Source organism: Callospermophilus lateralis, chromosome 17 (genome assembly GCF_048772815.1).
Source record: "Callospermophilus lateralis isolate mCalLat2 chromosome 17, mCalLat2.hap1, whole genome shotgun sequence".
Taxonomy (NCBI): domain Eukaryota; kingdom Metazoa; phylum Chordata; class Mammalia; order Rodentia; family Sciuridae; genus Callospermophilus; species Callospermophilus lateralis.
Window position 1 is genome coordinate 13,364,729 of NC_135321.1, and position 14,097 is coordinate 13,378,825.

The 14,097-nt window shown below is 48.1% G+C and overlaps 1 protein-coding gene across 1 annotated transcript in view; it reads right to left on the reverse strand.

Moving 5' to 3' along the window:
- Tnfrsf11a (TNF receptor superfamily member 11a) overlaps positions 1-11,671 on the reverse strand; it is a 48,345-nt gene extending 36,674 nt beyond the window's left edge. Inside the window, exon 1 of the mRNA XM_076837332.2 lies at positions 11,537-11,671. Within this exon, the coding sequence (XP_076693447.1) occupies positions 11,537-11,671 (135 nt within the window). The remainder of the gene's footprint in view (positions 1-11,536) is intronic.
- Between the last annotated feature and the right edge of the window lie 2,426 nt (positions 11,672-14,097).

The window sequence follows — 14,097 nt, forward strand, 5'->3', positions numbered from 1 at the left end:
GTGTGAGCCACCTGGGTGCACGCAGGGACAGTCTTCGCAGTGTGTCTGCTGATAAAGCTCCTGCTAGATGTTATCTGTGGGTGACTTCTGTTAAATTAGACGTTAACCAAGTTATGACCGAATGTCCTCCTAGACAGTCTCATTTCAGATGAAGTTAGAATTTCAACCTTACAGATACACAGAGGAAAAGAGCAGACTCATTTTTCTTTTGTACAAACCCAAACTTTGCATTTCGTACTTCGGAACATTGTGGAGGCACCTAGCAAGATGCTATGTTATAAGTGAAAGACACAAACAGAATAAGGGCAGCATTTTGGGGAGATACCTGTGCACCCCAATGTACCACCTGGCAAAGTCCCTGGGGTGTGTTCACTCCACGTGGAGACCAGTGTACTAAAGAAGCTATGGGAAACTTGGAGAGCCCAGGTTACACCAGCCAGGTATGTGGTTTGAGGCATGACGGAAGTGGACCCAGAGAATCGCAAGCTTTAGCAGAAAACTCCCTGAGTATTTAAAATAGAATTGATTTCAGGGGAAAAAAAAAAAAAAAAAAAAAAACCTGTCAAAAGTGAGACTCAAGTGATTAGTATGATTCAAAAAGATCTGTTTAGTTTGTTTGAGAAGATTATGAAGAAAATTGACTGTCACAAAAACTACCATTGGCCTGCCACTAAAGGATGTGGGGCACTGTGAAGTGTGAATGTGTCCAGTGAGATAAACGAGTTTTCAAAACTCCCACCCAAAGGCACTCGTCCCAGGTGGTCATCTCCTGCTGGTGCCATTGAAAGTCACACTGTGAATCAACCCCTCCCTGCATGACACCAGCCTCCCACAGCGCTTTCGAGTAAATTTACTCAGTGTACAAATAATAAAGCCGGTCATTCCGTTGCCAAACTCATTCACCTTCACCTCAAAAAACAATCTGTCTCGTAACTTGGACCAGAAAACAAGGTTTGGTCTAGTTTAGGGCATAACAACACAGAGCCTGGATCTTTTTAAAAAGCTTTGCTACAGTGACACCATCAAAGTCATCTTTGCCTCTCATTTTCTTGCACAAGGCATTGGCTGGGAGCAAGACTGAAGGATGGCCCCGTCTGTGACCTTTGAAGTTTTCTTTTCCTGTGGGTTTTCATTTCCCCCCTGTGGCACTGGGGGTCAAACCCACTGAGCTACATCCCTAATGCTGTTTTATTTTGAGACAGCATCTCACTAAGTTGCTGAGGTTGGTCTAGAACTCACGATTCTCAGCCTCCCCAGCTGCCAGGATCACAGGCTGACGCCTGCCCATGCGCCTGCTTTTCAAGCTTTTCATACGGGGGGTTGGGTTGGGGGACTGACAGCCACAGAAATGGAGAGGAAAGCAAGCGACGCTCCAGTTCAACAGTCCACGCACTGGTGCATTGGAAAGATCCCTGAGCTCAGCCCTCGATGATGGCAGACAGGAAAGGAGATCATGGCCCGGGACCCTCTAACTGGTGCCCAGACCTTCTGATGGGCTTCTGATGTGCTGGGTGCAGGGGGAGGGAAAGGGCTGTTGGTGGTGAAGGATGCACGGGAGGAGGAGCCCTGAAGGAGGAGGAGAAGGAGGGGGAAGGGCAGAGACGGGGTGGGGGGGTGGGGGGGAGGACGGGGATTGTGGGGGGAGGCAGAGGAGCCTCAGGAAGGTCTGTGGGATCCAGGGAAGGGCAGAGGCTGTGGAGGAGGAAAGGAAGGGTCTTTATTTAAGCAGCCTCAGGAACCCTTTTGCAAAGACTGTGAGATTCAGAAAGGGCACAAATCAGAACGGGGATCCTGGCTCACACTCAGAGAGGGAAGGGTCAGGAGAGAGCTGGCCTGAGCACAGCACAGAGAGACACCGCGATACCTGGGAGGCCCAGGGAGCGCTCAGCCCGGCCTCAGGTTGCCTTCTGCTGGAGATACCAACGTCATCTCCTTTTTGTGCTTATCCTTTGCCATTTTTTCTTAACTTTAGGGTAATTGAACTTAATAAAGTGTTGACTGTGGTAAAAGACATGTAAGACACCATTTGCCGCTTTACCCATGTTAAGTGTACAACTCAACAACCTCCTGCAGCCTTCTGTTTCCAGAACACTTCTGTCACTCCCAACAGAAGCTCTGCCACCATTAAGTAATAGCTCCCAGTCCTCCTCCTCCAAGCCCTGGCCACCACCATTTTGCTGACTCCTCTGTGTGCCCCACCTATGAGTGGAGTCACACAGCATCTGTCCTTTTGTGTCTGGTTTATGTCACTGGGCAAAATGTCTTCAAGGCTCATTCATGTTGCATCATGTACCTGAACTTCCCTCTTCTTTATGGCTGAATAATACTTCATTATGTTTTCATCACCACGGAGTTTGATGAATGGTTTGAATGTGGTGTGTCCCCACCAAAATTGGAGTGGAGGTGTGATTCCCTAATGCGGTGGTATTGAAAGGTGCGGCTCAGTGGGGAGTGATGGAATCATGACTGCCCTTGTGAAGCAACAGGTGCCGATCTCCTGAGTGTACTGGGTCTCAGAGGAGCGGATCAGTTCACAAGAGAGCAGGTCATTATAAAGGAGTGATCCTGGCCCCTCCTGGGTCTTTTGCTTCATCTCTGAACACATAACTTCTTCCAAACTCATTTGATGCTTGCAGTTCTTGGGAACACTCTGGTCATGTTATGCCACCTGCCATGTAACACAGCCAGAGAGCCCTCACCAGATGCCAGCACCATTTTGTTTGGTCTTTGTAGTCATCAGAATTGTGAACCAAATAAACCTTTTTTTTTTCTTTATAAAGTGTCCAGTTTCAGGTGTTTTGTCATAGCAATATGAAACAGACTAAGACAATTTGCCACAAAGACTTTTAAAAATTATTATCGTGATAAAACACACATAACATAAAACTTGTTATCTTAACCATTTTTTCAAATGATATGTTTTGAAATAGATATCAACACAGAAAAAGATGACTTGGGTCAGGTTTGACTAAACAAACAAACAAAAAAACCTTAAAAATATGGAGCAATGGTAGTCTATTAGAAGTTTTGACATATTCACCTTTATTTAGCAAATATTAGATAACTAACTTTATATACTATCTTAGAAGTTGCTTTTTACTTCCAAAGCTGATGGGCCCATCTGCATTCCCCCCCACCACCACCACCTTGATTCCAGATATGCTCCTTAAAGAAGAAAGAGAAAGATCTGCTTCGGACTTATCAAAGCTCTTTGCTTTTTGCCCACCCTCTTTCTTACTTTCCTCACGATGCATTGATATTATGCTCCACTCCTTGAAGAGAAAACATGTGTCCCAAGTGAAAATGGAGAAATCACTTTTCATTTCAATAGTTTCATGGCAAGTTTCTTTGTTTTCTAGAGAGAGAAAGTGAAAAAGCTTGCAGCTGTGAGCTACTTGAAAAGAAGTGCAGGGAAGGTTTGTTTCCTGAACACAATGGTCACAATGACCGTCCGGCTGCTCTGCATGACTCCACAGGCTCTGCTGAGTGCTCCTTTTTTCTCCCTGGTGAAAGCCCTTTTTTTTTTTTTTTTTTTTAAAAGTTCTTACTCATTCGAGATAAGATCTGTTTCCTGTAGTAAAAGTCAGCCCTCTCTGTGCACGTCTTCCAAGAGCACACTGGTGTGCCAGAGGCCCAGGACCCTTCCAGGCTGCTTCTCCATTCTGTGGATGCCAACTGCTAAGGCCACGAGCCCCTAAAGTGGCCAAAGAAGGAATTACCCCTCTTATCTGCACCTCCCCTTCTATCACGTCTCCTGATCCACTGCTTCTCTCACGTGCCACAGAATCACAAGGAAGTCTTATAAAATGCAGATTCTGATTCATCAGATTCTGATTCAGTCCGGGGCCTGGGGAGGGGCCGGAGACTCTGCATTTCTAACCAGCTCCCACGGTCTTTGAGTAGCCAGGTCAGAGATTATGTGAAAGGCCAATCTGTGGTCCGGCTGCAGTGCAAGGTGCACAAGGCCCCCAAACACCTCAGTTTCACCTCCTGCCACTTTTCCTGCTTTCTCCTCAGCTGCTGGACCCAGGCTCCTTGGCCTGGACATCCTGCAGCCCACTGCTCCCAGTGGCTGCCGCCCTGCTGCTCAACCTCTGAGGCTCATGTCAACTATTAAGCTGAAATGCAAAATACTGATTTTGCCTGTCTTGGTTTAACCCAAGACCCCCCTCACACAGCCCTAGACTGTGGGGCTACGGGGTCTCATGCTGCTTGAACTCTCTCCTACCCCAGTCACTTTGACACTCCATAATAATGTTGTATTCGTTTGCTCTTCTTGGTAGATTGAGAGTTGTGACCAGGTCCTTAGCACACCCTCCCCATCTTCCCCAATGTTTGCAGTAAGATATCTCCAAAGTGCTCCCACGGGGTACTTCAGGCTCAGTGTGCCCAGTCACCCCATGCTCAATGGCATACCAAGGCCCTGGCACCTGGCTCTGTGTGTGCCTGCTGATGTCAAAGACCAGAGCCAGAACCTTCTCACATTCTCAAACACTATCACCTTCTCAATAATAAGCACTGAGAATCCCTCCTCCCATCACTGAACACAGACACCATGGACCCCTAGGAAACACCTACTATGTGCCAGGCACCAGGTGGGAGGCTTGGCTTTCCTTTAGGCCTGCATCCTCCCAGCAGACTGGGGCAGTGCTGGGTGGGCAGCAGAGCTCCAGAACCAAGCCAGTGAGTGCTTTTCCCCAAAGGACCATGTGACCTCACTACTTCCCTTTACAGGAGACGCTAACAGTTTCCAACTAGTTCTGAATCAAATTCACATTCCCAAGCATGACGTGGAAAGACTGTGCCAATTGGGGGCAAAATCAGATACCCCGTGGAGAGGGGATCACCACATCAAGATGCAAAATCTCTTCCAGGACTTGAAGTCTCGCTTTTAATGGGGACGCAACACAGAGCTGCCCACCCACAGTGCAGCTGCTCTGGCCTCTCGGTGCCTGACCCTCTGGGGACATCTCTCTGGAGGTGGCTCTTGCCCTGGATCCATTCCGGGCACAGAGTCGCCAAGTACCATCACTTCTGCACTCCCACACCTGAGTGTTTCTCTGCACAGCTAGAGGATGGGTGTGCATCCTGGTGCTTTGGTCATTTGTAATTTTACACATAAAGTGGACCCCCATGGCCTGGTCACAGGGACTCTGACTGGAACATGGAAAACCTGGCCATCAAAAGGGGGCGACTTTTTATGATCCCACCTTTTCACTTTTAAACCTGGTGCCCATTAGAAATTAGTGGGTTTGCTGGGTATTGGGCACAGGCCTGGGTATTGGCACAGGCCTGTAGTCCCCACAACTCGGGAGGCTGAGGCAGGAGGATTGCAAGTTCAAGGACAGCCTAGGCAACTTAGTGAGACCCTGTCTCAAAACAAAAAAAATAAAAAGACTGGAGATGAGGGAGCTGAGGCTGTGGCTCAATGGTAGAACGCTTGCCTAACATGTGCACAGCACTGGGTTTGATCCTCAGTACCACATAAAAATAAATAAATAAAATAAAGGTATTGTGTCCAAGTGCAACATATATATTTTTATTTATTTTAAAGGACTAGAGATGTATCTCAGTGGTACTGCAGTATCCCCTGCATTCAATCACTAGGAAGAACAAAGAAAATACAAAGAAAGGAAGGTAGATATCAGGATTCAAGACGAAGTTGTGTTCCAGTGCACACATGTCCCCACTGAACACTTAGTTGCCCTGTCTCAGCTTCCATTGCCGTAGGTCTGGGTTCCGTTTCTAGATTTCTGGGCACTGTGCCTGAGCAGCACCAGATTGTCCTCAACCTGTCCTTGGGGCATCCCCCTATCTCACTGCAAGCCAAAGCTCTAGGCTGACAGTGGACCCAGAAGGCTCAGTGTGTTCTGACCCTTTTCTTATTTGACCTGTCCCCTACTATTTAGGGTACAGCTTTTAAGGAATTGAAAAAAAAAAAAAAGTCAATAACAGAAAATGGTCTTGATAGGTACCATGGCAAAGACATCAAAAATAAGAGTCTAGGACACTTGGGTCAAGGCAGGTGCCTCCAGATTCACTGTAATTAGAGTAAAACTACGACGACATAAAGAATCTTGAAAAATGTCGTGGAATTGTCTCCCAAAGCTTATGAGACCAAACTGACTCTAGGCTGCTCGGCTGCCCTAGATCCAGCCCCCAAGCCCGACAGGCAGCTGGCAGGACAGGAGTGGGATAAATGTCAGCGGAGGGAACCTGGACCTCTGTGGGCAGCTGAGGTCCAGGCGGAGGCCCTCAAGTCTGGGCCCTTTGTTGAGGGTGGGGGAGCGGGGGTGGGGTGGGGGCAGAGAGGAGCCGAGGTGCCTTGCTTCGGGAAGTGGCAGGAATGACTCAGCGTGTCACACTTGTTTTCCTCCTGAGTCAGGGATCACTGGCACACACAGCCAGTGCTGAAGATGCTCCTGGGGTCCGTCCTTTATCTCTAGTAGCCTTAAAGACACAACACTTTCTTTTCTTCCTAACAATGGCTGTAGAAAGCCCTCAATGGATACGTCCCCTCGTAGACAGCACAAATGCAGACGGGTTATCTCGCTCCCCACCACCATTCCAAGAGGTCCCTTTCTGTACCAGGTTGGCTCCATCACAGAGCAACTGTGCAAAGCTCTTCTACAGAGAGGTTAAGGGCCGGGGCTGGGGGCTTGGCTCAGTGCAGCACATGCTGAACAAATACCCAAAACACAGGGGTTAAGACCATGGCCACTAGCGCAGGCATTTGGGAGGAGTTCCATCTCTCTCCTGCTAGCTGTGCCAACGCAGGCAAGTTACGTGGCCCCCCTGCCTTTGTGTCCTTGTCTTCCCCCACGGTGACATGAGCATGAGAGAGAAAGCACCTAGCACATCCTGGCACACAGGAAGGGTTCAATAAATGGAAGGGACTTTAAATATATTAACCAGATTCCTTGTTAACTTAGAGCTGGGGTCAAAACCTTTCCACAGAATCCCAAGGTCTCTGGCAGCAGTTCTGAGCTTATTCGGAATTGCCCGGAGAAGGCATTAAAGCACAGATTGCTAATGCCCACCCCCAGCGCTTCTGATTCAGTAGGTGTGGGTTCCTGACGGTGCTGATGCTCTGCCCAGGGACCACAGCGGGAGAGCTGCTGGCCTACAGCGCAGTCCCACTTCCTGGGCTGTGTTTGCCCAGCCCTTTGGGCTCAGAGCTGCAGTTCTTCCAGCTGGTCTTGTCCTGCCCAGGCCCCCCCACTGGCCCTGGCGTTAGGCAGGTCAGGATTTTCTCAGGTATGCTCTGCTTGCCCCACCTGTGCCTCTTCTCTCCCCCATCTCGCTGCCCCTCAGAATCTACCCTTCCAGGACCAGGTGGAACACCACCCACCGACCCTCCCCTTCAAGGTCATCGTCCCACCTGTTCGCCACATCTTGCCTGCCTTTCTTTAGCAGAGCTTTGGAAGGAAAGAAGAATGGGAGATCCCGAGCCCCCAGGCCAGAGGGGGCAGGTCCTGACCCTGATGCTGGGGGTGGGGCAGGTCCTGACCCCGATGCTTTCCACCATGCCCTGTGGGGTCTTATTTGATTAAGATTATATTTTGCCAGTACATATAAAACAACTATCCCCTGTGTTGGAAGGAGAAAAGTCTCACAAAGATGTTAAAGGAATTGGCATGAATAACCCCGGAGAAAGGGAAGTTGTGGGTTAACAATCTTCAGCAATAGAAATACTAAAATAAAGAAGACATTGACCAACCAGTCTTTATCCTATTAAAGAACAAATTTGAGGAAACGAGGTCAAATTGTGACATGTTAGATTCAGGTCTGCTTTGAGGAAGTTCCTGACATTAGGAATTATTAGACAATGACATGGGTTAGCAAGGGCGGATGTGAATAATCTCTTTCAAACAGATTGCCAGTCCCTGTAAGTTTTAGGATCTATCTTGGGTCTAAGTAGCACATGGGTTTGGCAGCTGCTTGAGCCACCAAGTGGCACCCTTTCAAGTGAGATGCTAATTACAATGGAAAAAGTAATAAATATGGATTATATACTAATATATTTTATACATATTTGTGTGTATATATGTATGTATATATATATATATATATATATATATATATATATATATATATATATATATTAACATATATGCATATGCATTCATTTCCCTCTTGGGAGATGTGCCAGAACCCAGGCCAGAGGGCACGGCAGCACTCACGGGACCCTCGGCAATACCACACGCCTCTTCCCCACTCGCCCTGTTTAGCCGTCACATTCACCAAAAGCTAGAGTTTTTCTTCCTCATTTTTAATGGAAAGTCTTCAAATTTCTGATGGCATAAGGAAGTGGCTCTTGCACTCTCAATGCTCTGCACAGGAAATGTAATCAGTTATTATTACTCTGATGAACTGAAAGTCTAGTTTGGGCAGTCTTTCTTCCGGCCACTTGGAAACCTGGCAGCTCTGTTTTTGCTTGTACCAGACAGGCCTCCGTGTCACCTGCTGGGTTAGGACTCTGTGTGGTGGGCAGTCTAACAGGGGCCAGTCCACGAGGAAGGGAAACACTCACTTGGGCAACAGTGGCCTCCAGGAAAACAAGACTCGCAAGCTCGGAGTTTTTGCCAAGCTGTGGGTCCAACACAAACACTGCTTCCTACGGGGGCAGGTGACCTATCTGAGGCCAGAGCACGGGAGACCAGGGGTCAGGTCACACCTGCTGTAACGCTGGGCCCGGTGGGGATCACTGGCTGCTTATCTCTGTTCGGTGACAGTTTTAGCTCCGGCTTCCACCCTGAAGTCCTCATGCTGAGGCACCCTGGGCCAGGAAATGGCTCTCTGAATTCCAGGACACACAAATATCCTGTGTGTCCAATGCCTCGGTGGCTTTTAGCTTGTTTTCCTTGACATTAAGGAACTCAGCCTTTGCCTCCCAGCAAGATGACCAGGAGGGGCTGCAGAGGTGGCGTCCCCCTCTCCTGTGTGCCTGGGGAGGAAGTCCTCCTTCCCTTGAACCGGAACAACACTGCGATCTGGACTAAGAGAGCAGCTTCCTTAATAAGCTACGAAAAACATAATCCAAATGGTCACCTACTAGCAAATGCTATGTCTTTTTTTTTTTTTTTCCCAAATAGGTCTAAAGAGCCACATTCTTGTACACGGGCTGTGGGCACCTAGCACCTCTGAAGTCACCCTGCACTCAGCTTCTTCTCACACCATGGCCCTGACCTGATTTGAGCCTTTTCTAGCCCTTCCACAAACCAAGGCAGTGGCCTCCTTACTGGCCTCGGGCCCCACCCTCGATGCTCCTCCCCATAACACACAAATCTGATCCTGTCCCTCCTGGGCCCGAGGGCAGCAAGATTACATCTGAACTATTTTGCTTGCACATGAAGCCTTGAGCGCAGGCTTCTGCCTTCCTCTGCTGCATTCTCTAAAGCTCCCTGAAAACACTCCACTGTTAGGCCCCCTGCCATTCCCACCATCACGTGAAGCACCCTGGAAGCCCAGCCCAGCTGTCGCTCTTCTGCACTTTCTGCAGTGCTTTGGACACGCACAACTACGAGGAAGGAGGACTGGGAGATCTGTGACACTTCACGTCACTGTTCCTTGTCCTGTGTGCCCACCACACTTTGATGTGCTCCCAGGAACAGTGTTCTGTGTATTCACTGTCTGCAGTCTGAATCTCCTGGGGCCAGGGGATGTGGTCCTTAGTCTGTGTCTCCTAGCCTTTTGCAGAGTGTCACATAGACAGAGGTGTTTAACTTGTTGCATTGAACACACCTGCAGTCTTACAGCTCTGAACTGAAAGCCACGTCTTGCATGTGGCAACCCCCAACAATCAAAGGTCGAAGGTTAATGGTGGCCAACGAAACAAATAGAAATATAAAGTTATCATCACAGCTAAAAACGACGTGATTTCCGCCTGCTGAGGGGCCCCTTTGGGCTTCTAGTCTGAAAGCACATTGCAATTGGAACGTGCTGCTGTGAGAACAGCGGCCTGGGGCCAGCCCTCTGGTGACAGAGATAGACAGGGAGCTGCCCGGGGAACACTGGCAGGAAACAGACTCAGAGAATCTCTCAGAATCAGGACAGAAAACACAGCTGTGCGGAACCTCCCTCAACACCCACGCGGCTTCCAACCTCAGAAGAAAGAACTTCAGAGGGACCAAGCCTGTTGGGTGAAGCCCATACTCCATCCTGGTCTCCTCAGGCTTGTGCTTGGAAGCAAAAACCTAAACTGTGTCTAGCAGTGGATATTCAAGAAAGCCCACACATTGTCCTAGTGGGAAACAGAGAAAGGCCTTCCTATAATCAGGAAGAGTACAGAATGGTGCCCGGGGAAAAACTACCCACGGGGCAGAAGCTTACCCATCCAGGTCTGGGGCACACCAAGCCAGGGGCCCGTGGGCTCAGGGGCAGGTATGATGCCCTTGTGGATGGGGGCAGGAGACAGCAGACAGGCCATCAGCTTTACTGGGGTGGCCACCTGGCCAGTGGATAGATGCCCCAGGGTGTGAATCACCTGGATAGCTGAGGACCATCAGGGCAGGATACAGATCTACAGGGGGCGTGGGGGGGGAGCCCAGACAACGTCCTAGAATCCACTGGACACACCAGGTGAGAAAGCACTATTTCTTTTTTCCTCATGCACTCCCCAAATAGGCAAATAGAATGAGGGAAACTTTTTTACTACTATATGGCAGATAAAGTTCTCACTAGAACAACATTCTTCCTAGAATGTTCTTCCTAGAACAACATTCTGCAAAGGAGGCCCAGGTTTGGAACTCCCCTTTCCATGGTCCCATAAAACACTGATTTATTGACCTTCAGGGACACATCTTTATTGTTTCAGTTTTCCTGGTGTAAGGACTGGTAGATAACTAAAAAGGCAGACTCATAGTTCCTTATCATCACAGACTGGGAACTCCTCCTATCACAGACTGGCCATTTGGGGGGAGGTGGTGGAAAGGAAATAACAGGGGAGGCATCTGAAATATTTATCAGCCAAATGCACTAAAATCCCACATTTAAGCATGTGTGTTCTCAAGCGGGAATTCATCCGTATCCAAGTCACCTCTAGGATGGGCTGGGCAGCAGGAAGAAAAATGGCCTGGAGCACCCACCTGCCTGCGGCCCAGCCCCACCCTAGGGGATTTCCTCCAGGGCTTGCCCCACGGGCCTTGGCAGAGACCTTGGCCTATCTGCTTTTTATTTGTCTCCCCTACCACCTCAATAAGGACCATACAGGAGTTATCAAGAGTTATCGCAGAACTGTAAAAGTGTAACGCCCCAGCTGTTTGCTGGGTGCCCCTGAATGAAGAGCTCTGTGCAGCCCAGAGGTCAGAACATAAGTGGCTTCCTTCTAGCAGGATTCCCTTGGAATCAGGACCCCTGGACCACTCTCACTGTCCTCCCCACCTGGAAAGCCTTCCTCCTCGGCCACCTCTCCAACCACTTCTTCCCTGAGCCTGACTCCCTCCCCACCCACCCTTCACTCCCGACCTCCATCTGCACACACTGGGCCTTCCCGCCCTGCCCTCTGCCCTCCTGCCACCGCAGGCTGCTTTATTACATTGGCAGTTTCCCTCTTCTTGTGCTCTCCACACACTGTGGCACGTGGCACCTGTGAAGACACAATGATGTCTTCGTCCTGTTTCTCACCAGTGCAGTGTTTTACACTCTTTAAGTGTCCAGGGAACTCGGGCATCTGCCCTTAGGTCTGCGCATCGTCAATTATCTTAAGGAAGAGTGCGTGTCTGTCCTTACTTGAAACCCATCGGAACGATCGACATGAAAACCCACTTAAAGGTAAATACTCTTATAACATCTGAAAAAAATTTCAGTCATAAATACAGAGATATATAATCACAGGAATGTTTTTTTGAAATATTTTTCCAGTTGTCGGTGGACCTTCAATTACTTAATTAATTGATTATATGTGGTCCTGAGAATCAAACAGTGCCTCACATGTGCTAGGCAAGTGCTCTACCACTGAGCCACAAACCCAGCCCTATAGAAATGTTTTAAAAGGTAACTTAAAACCTTCTAGGTGGGTTTGAATCTAATGTAACATAAATGTACAATGCTTGCACAAAATGCACTTTCTTTCTTTTTTTTGTGATACTGGGGATTGATCTCAGGGGTACTTTACCACTGATTTACATGTCCAGCCCTTTATATTTTTTATTTTTAAAAATAGTTTTTAATTGTTGAAGGACCTTTATTTTATTTATTTGTATGTGGTGTTGAGACTCGAACCCAGTGCCTCACACGTGCTAGGGTCTTGCTAAGGCTGGCCTCGAACTTTTGATTCTCCCCTGCCTTAGCCACCTGAAGAGCTGGAATCACAGGTGCGTGCCACTGTGCCCAACATAATTCACTTTCCAGAGGCTGTTTTTGCCAGCTTTACTTTGTACAATCAATTCCCCAACTAAGCAGTTCCTCAAGACCTGCCCAGGGTGTGATCACTAACAACTTCCCTGGATTGCCAGTGAAGTTCCCGAGTTTTGGGATTAAAAGAGCAGGTTGACCAAAGTGCAGTAATAGGGAATGCCTGTAACCAACAGTGTCTTTGGGGGATAATATTGTAACGCTGTATCTAGCCCCACTTTCCAGAGAGAATGCATTTCCCCAGGTGACCTTGTGTACAAACTGAAAAAAGCGGAAAACCATCCCTGTGTTGTTTGATTGGGACTGACCAATGCCGAAGTTTAGGTATGCTTACAAATGCATATCCTAATTATCTATGGTATCATCTGAGTTATAACCTGCATTTTAGCAGCACCTGTTCCCAATTGATTTCTTGGGAGTCTTAATAAAATATGCCTCCTGTTACAAGAAAGAGTACATAATTAAACAGCTTAAAGGAAAACACAGGGTAAATAGCACTTGTTGAAAATTCACTCTGAAAATTAAACTTCTTTTGATAGAACTTGCTATCAACATTAGAACCTAGAGCGTGTCATACGCTTAGGTACGAATGTAGTTTTTCAAAAGCAATAGGAGATGCCTTTTGGCTGCGAGGTCAGGCGAGTTTTTCTCAGATGGCTAGCTGTTCACTGAAGCCCTAGTCCTTTAGTTCACATAAGGTAGCACCCTGTTCAACCTGTTGAACACTTAATTAAGCAACACCTGAAAGGCTTAAAATGAAAAAATTCCATTAGGTTTTTCCTCCTCCTTTTCCTTCAACCATCCTAAGAGACCCATATGATTAGGAAATGACAATGAATCATCCTTAGAACTTTCTGCTTCCGTCTTCACCACATTCCCACTATTTTTGCCAAGGCTTTCACCTAAACTGGCTTTTTCCTCTCTTCTCACTCCAAACGTAGGTCTCCAAGTACACAGGACTCAGTGCCCTGCTATGGACAGATATTAACAGAAGCCTAAGCCAATTTGAATCAAGAAGGGAAATCTCAAACTGCTGAAACCAAGAAAACCACCAACATTCACCCTTCCTTCTGAGTAACTTTCAGGAATAAATGATTTTTCTAGTACAGTATTTGGTGTGCCAGATTTTCTGCACTATAGAGCTCTCCTCCAGGACAGAAAATCAGTACCTACTTGATAACTGTAGGGAGAAATCTTCTGAAAATCCTGGATGGCAGGAAACGTCTGGGAAGCTGCTACTCAATATCAAGCAGCCTAGGCAAGAGCTCTGCCACTGAGTCCCAGCCCCAGCCCAAGGGACTGAAGCTCTTTATCAGTCATGAGGTGCTCCTAAGTATGGGGGTAAGGGTGGCCCTAGGGGGTTCCACAAAAGGCAACCCACCCCTGGATTCAAGGATCAAAGGATTCAGGGTTCTTTCTGGATTCCTATCTGGCTGCGTGGTGGATGGGTTCTCAGAACTGATTTGCCTACTCCCGGGAGCTGCAGTTGGACATCAGGGAGGCCCTGTGCATCCCGGACTTGGGAATCTCAGAAGGGCCTTGGCCACCGTGAGATTAGCCTCTGTGGGCCTCTATGCATTCCTGCGCAGCTCCAGCCCAGTCCCAGATTGAGATCATGGAGAGCGGGGCTCCCTGTTTCTGGCACCAATATTGTCTTGAAGCAGATCGTGGTACCCTGATTTCTCCAATTGCAAAAAGGATTTTGCCTAAACTTGGTCAGAGAGTTTCCGAGAACAAGTGATT